At 44.5% G+C, this 6000-nt stretch overlaps 1 protein-coding gene across 2 annotated transcripts in view; it reads right to left on the bottom strand.

The window, feature by feature from the left end:
- Nucleotides 1–444: 444 nt before the first annotated feature.
- Nucleotides 445–6000, bottom strand: part of CHSY1 (chondroitin sulfate synthase 1) — a 74310-nt gene continuing 68754 nt past the window's right edge. For both annotated transcript variants that reach the window (XM_055277049.2, XM_063640042.1), the window contains exon 3: nt 445–3803. In XM_055277049.2, coding sequence (XP_055133024.1) covers nt 2211–3803 — 1593 coding nt within the window. In that variant the 3' untranslated portion in view covers nt 445–2210. The remainder of the gene's footprint in view (nt 3804–6000) is intronic.

Here is a 6000-nt window from a genome sequence, read left to right as displayed (position 1 = left end):
GTGCAATGTCATTCTGCTGGGACTTAACTGTCATTACACTGTAAATATACCTATCCTGGGGGCAATGCTTGTCCACATGCGCTTGCTACCTTGGCGTCAAAGATCTCACTTCTTTTGATTCTTGGGTTATATTGCAACTGTGTTGATTTATCCTCTAACTAGATTGATCCTGGAACCCCAAGTTGTGTCACAGCCCCACGCCGGGCACTTGTTAAAATGCAGATTCTATGGGGCCTGGGACAGGACATTTCTATCCAGGAGCCAGATGGGGCCTGGGCCTGGTTTGAAGATCTTTGTTTTGAAGAATGTGGAGTCAGCGAGTTGATGAGGAACAAAGGACGAGCTCATCTGAGGAAAAAACGGAAGGAAGCACTTGAAACTGTGTTTCGTTTCACTCCCAAACTGCAGTCCACAGAAGTATTTCCATCAAATAACTTGAGAAACTTTATGAATTGTATTTAAGTTTTTTACTCTCCAAATGTAATACAATTCTTCAGCTAAAACAGAAATAATGAGACAAAATGGTTCTGAAAAGTACAATAGAAAAATATTGTTCACTGGTTTATTTTTCCAAATGAGCATCAGGCTATTTACAAATACGCAGATCTCCAATGATGTGTATTAAAATGGCAAGTCTATCACCGTTTGAAATCTACATGAAAAAAAATTTTATTAAGGCACATTTGATCTGAGAATTTAAAAAACTAACTTTCTGGTATAATAACAGATTCATTTCACTTTCGTCCCCAAAACACATGAGCACCAAAATTGTCAAAGAACACTTAATATTTAGTAAAACAGTAAGGAATATAAAAATTAAGGAGGGGAAAAAGCGTTTCCAAAAGGAAATCTTTGGAGATAGGTTTACTGCAAATAAAACAGACTAAACACACTCCTGATACACATAAATAATACTAACTAACAGGTACTCAAGAAATGGCAGAGCTCTGAACAACAGATATTAAATAAATTAAAGGTATTTCAGATACAAAGGATAAAACAAAACAGTAATGAAAGAATGAAAACCATCTCCACCCACACAACACAGACAGGATGAAAGGAACAAAACCAAATACATTTTTCCCCAATGTTTTGATTGGGGGGGTTGTGTGTGTTTCAGTTTGTGTACATCAGATTTATTGTAATAATTCATCTTTGTCATTCTAAACATTAATATTTTACCCTTTAAAGAGAAGGGTCAAGAAGAGAAAATGCCAAATCCTTCTTGAAATTTAATGCCAGGTCTATTTAGGCCAAATGAACTACCACGAGAACGGCCACATATCTCACTGTGCTTTCTTCACGCCCCTCGTGTTAAAATCTACGTGGCCAGCTGGGCTTGGTGGCCCACCCCTAGCACTTTGGGAGGCCCAGGTGGGCGGACTGCCTGAGGTCAGGAGTTCATGACCAGTATGGACAACACGGTGAAACCCCGTCTCTACTAAAAATACAAAAAAATTAGCCGGGCGTGGTGGTGTGTGCCTGTAATCCCAGCTACTCAGGAGGCAAAGGCAGGGGAATTGCTTGAAGCAGGGAAGTACAGGTTAAAGTGAGCCAAGACTGCGCCACTGCACTCCAGCCTGGGTGACAGAGCGAGACTCCGTCTCAAAAAAACAAAAAACAAAACAAAACAAAACAAACAAAAAACCTACGTGGCCATGCTGAGCAGAGTACCACTGAGGGGAAATGATCAACTCTGGAAAGCTCTCCGGAAGACGACGATGAAACAGCTATTATCACATTTCCTTATCTTACAACTGGAACATGAAATGGCTTTAAAACAATTGTGAAAAAAAAAAAACACACACACAAAAGGTAGAATCTGTGGAATGTTAACAATCACAACAGAACATTTACCAGAGTTACAGTGTTTTGTTACAATAATACTTTGCAGGAATGTTCACGTTTTCTGCCATAGGACTGGAGCAAAGGGTCTCAAAAGAAAACATTTTTTTAAAAAAGTTTTGTTCATCAGGTACATTTCAAGTCAAAGTTAAGCAGGTCTGCTACATAATGTTCAGCAAGAAGATGTGTTCAAAGGCAAACATTGATCACATTCTTGTTCAAAAGCTCAATCTTAAAGGAGTCCTATGTAAGAAAACCACTTGTAAAATATATCCTTGTATACGGACTTCAAAAACTGATCATACAAAAGATTTTTGAAAAATAAATTAGATAATTAAAAATGTCTTTTCCAGCAAAGCTGGACATTAGGCCGTCCTCACTGAGCCATTATTATTGCTGCTTTTACTGTAACTTGGATCATTTTTTTCTAGCCACATCTCAGCCAGCTGCTGCGTGGACCCATAGGTCGATGCTTTGGACCCCAAGCACATTTTGTACTGTTTGGGGTCGAGATTGGGATCACAAAAGACAGGATGGTGGACGTGGACTACTCCTACTTCTTGGCTCCTAAACGTCTTCAAACCTGCCTGGACAACCTTGTTGAAAAGGTCCACATCCTCCAGCCCCCAGCCTTGGATGGAAACATCAAAGCCGCCCACTCGGACAAGATCTCCCTTATAAATACACGTGATGCCAAACCCATAGTTTCTCCAGAAGCCAGTTTTCTGAGTAAAGGCAAAATGGTTGTCACTGGGAACTTTCCCACTATAAACGATCTTTGGGTCATACTGGCTGAAGATGATTGGAAAATAGATTTGTTGGCCCAGAACTGTATTTGCTCGACATCGCTGAAGGAATTCTGTAGTAAACACGAGGTCGACGTCGCAGAAGAAGAGCAAAGATTCATTGTTAAACTGGGAAGATCCTACTTCCAGGGCCAGAGCTCTTGAAAACTCCCCAGACACAGGCAAAATCTGCATGTCGGCTTTAGGGTACTTAATGCGGTAATCTCTCATCAGTTCAACTTGTTTGGCCTTGTCAGGGTTGGAGTCAGAATTGAAAAGCAGAACCACCAGCTTGACGTTCTGATTAGGGATAAGACACGTCTTCTCAAAGTTTCCCATAAATCTCACAAACATGTCAAAACGCCCAGACAGAGGAATCAGTATGTTTATCTTTTTATCTTTGGGTTCTTTGTGCTCACTCTTGGACCCAGGGAGCTGAAAGGGGACAAGCTTCTTCAGGGAGTTTGAGAGAAAGGACAAGGATCCCGATTCCTGATTGATTCTCTTGGCCAACTCCTGTGCATCCAGCTCCTCGTGCTCCACAAACTGGATCTTGCTGAAAGTCTGCTGTAAATACGCGTGCCTCCTCACAGGGACCGTCATTTTCTTCCCTTTGTGCTTTTTGTACAGAAGCAGCAGGTCCAGGATGTACTCAGCCCCGTACATGGGGTTCACCCGGCGGTAGCCGTACTGGATCTCCTTGAAGTCAATGATGCGCCCTCTGGTCTTGGCGTTGGCATTGATCATCTCCATGACCTGCATGACAATGTCGTCCAAGGCTTCCCTCTGAGCGGAGTCCATGCCTCTTCGAGGGGGCTGGCCGTCAACTGCCGAATACAAGTATTTTCCAGTCAGAAACTCCCATTCCAGAATCTCCTCTCGCTGGCGGGGCTGAAACCTCATGAAGGAAGGAGGGATTCCCAGCTGGAGGTCCTCTTTATGAATCTCTGTGTTGCTGTATTTGCTCATTAGGACAATTTCGCGGTGCAGCTGTATTGTGCGATGGCGGAGCTCGGCTATTTTGCGGCTCAGCATGTAGCTGTGGAGCCTGTACTGGTAGGGTGGGTTTTTGTTGGGGTGTAATGTGATAGCTTGGTGAATTTTACTGTTATGGAGATCTCTAATGTACCCCTTTTTGTTCTGTTCATAATTCTCATAAAAAAGCTGCTGCATCTGTTACGGGAAAAAAAGAGATCACAAATTTAGTATTGTATGATTGAGTGCCAGCACATGCTAAAGAAAATGCAAATACTAGAAATGTTTCTGAATGGACCACAGCACACAAAAGGCCCTAGATAAGGCCCAATCAACAGCAGTCCAACGTGGTTAGAAGAATTCACAGATAGAAACTGCTTAAGAAAATAAGGGTTAATAACCAAAGTTGACCAATATACTTTTACGGGCAAACAGAATTATGAAGAAGTTGTCCCATAATGAAAACGTATAAAATTGAGATCACAGCGCACCACATGAGCACGCCTGAGAGACAATGCCACCCCCGTCCCACTACGCCTGTGAAAGGGACCCACAGAGTCATGCGTCCCTGGCTGAAGACCTGAATAGCAGACCCTGCGGCTTCTATCTATGGGAATAAACTTCCTCCTGAAAGCCAGAAGAACTCCAGGCAAACAACCTGAGCGAAGGAGTGCCCTGCTTCCAGGGAGCTAAGGGAAAGCCAAGCAGAGGCAGGAGGAGGCCTGGCCCTACGAGGACGCTCATCAGAGGCAGGAGGCGGCCTGGCCCTGCGAGGGCGCTGTAGGATGAAACAAGGCTCGGTGAAGTCTCTGGAAGCAAGCACACACTGAAAACCCTCTTCACGCTGCTGGCCTCCCTGTGTACGAGGAAGGTGCCCCTCTCCCAGGGCTTCCGTGGAGGCAGGAGAGGTCCTGCCTGCTCAGCATGGGGTCTCCGGCACCAGCACTGAGCTTGGTGCCTGGGGGATCAGAAAATGCTGGCAGATGGGAAACATGTAGGACGCACAGGACTCACCATTCCACCAACTCTGCCTCCGCCCTGTGGCGCAGATTTTGGGACAGCATAAGCTTACAGGCCATCAGCCAAAACGGGTTCCCTCAAGTTAGGAAGGGAACGTGCCTAATGCCTCGGTACATCTGGGCAAGGAGATGAACATTTTTACAAAGCATGTTGGAATGTAGCATAATAGTTTGCAAAAAATGTTCAGTGAAAGCATTTGAGGTTAGTATCTGGCAAATTAGTCTTGTTTCTTTCAAGTTCATGGTTGTTTTTTGTTCATATTGTTAAATACTAACTCTTGGTAAGGGATGATACGCATTCTGGCTGACTGGTTTATTTGCCTCTGGACAATCATATGCTGACTTTTTCCTGAGCCACTGCAGCTACCGTAATAGTAGAGAAATAGAAATTGGCACTTTTATACCTTATTTCTTTCTCTCATAAGGTAAAAAGAAAATGGAACCAGCATGCCTGCCAGGCCCCGCACAGAGCTGAGGTCTGATGAGCGCTGATCTTTACCTCCTGGGCACCTGTGAGTCCGGTCTTAGAGCAAGAATTAGAGTGGAATTACAGGTCCTCCAAAGTGCCACCGCTGTTTCCAACTTTCCCTCCCACACCGCTTACGCTCCCCACACGGGAGGTGCACACATGGACTTACCACTGAACTCACTGCCACACTGTGGCACACTTTTCTAATTAATTAGAAAAGGTGGTCAGGTTTTCTATGGGGTAGGAAGCAGGGCCTCCCTAGGCTAGGAGGAGGGACTCCGACTCTGACTCCATGCAGCACACAGGGCACACTTTATATGGAATTTTACACGCCCCTTCTGCTACCTATTATCAGCTTTACTGTCGACTACAGGAAAGCAAATCTCAAACCCTTGTTTTAAATAAACTGAAGCCAAGAAGTAACCTGGGGCTTGCTGAGAGAAGGCAGTAAGCGATGGCGCAGGGACTCCTTCACACCCTGATGGGCGGGCCAGATACAAACAACATGAAGATAAAGGCCCTGCCACAAGGCTTGGATGAACCATGTCACGTATCTCTCTTTTTACTTTGCTTCTTCTGTGGGTCACAACAAAAGAAGCCTTATGAACTTCTTGCCCAAAGCACCCTTACTGTTCACTTCCTAGCTGGGCTGATTCTTGGGTACAAACGGCAGGGCTACAAGGTGGCAAATGTAATGTGAGGACTCAAAGAGAAGAAAGGTTTAGAAAGATTCTTTGCAGGCTCTAAAACCTTGAAGCAAATATAGTCATTTTACAATCTTGTTGGGGCATTTGGGGGCACAACAGTTACAAGGACCTGCTATGGTGCCTCAGAAGATGCTCCCAGGGTCCAGGAAGCCACGCTTCCTGTTTCACCAAGGCCAGCCTTTGTAACGCGACTTAAGTAA

The sequence above is a fragment of the Symphalangus syndactylus genome, chromosome 5 (assembly GCF_028878055.3).
Source record: "Symphalangus syndactylus isolate Jambi chromosome 5, NHGRI_mSymSyn1-v2.1_pri, whole genome shotgun sequence".
Classification (NCBI taxonomy): Eukaryota; Metazoa; Chordata; class Mammalia; order Primates; family Hylobatidae; genus Symphalangus; species Symphalangus syndactylus.
This window is presented reverse-complemented; position numbering and strand designations above follow the sequence as displayed.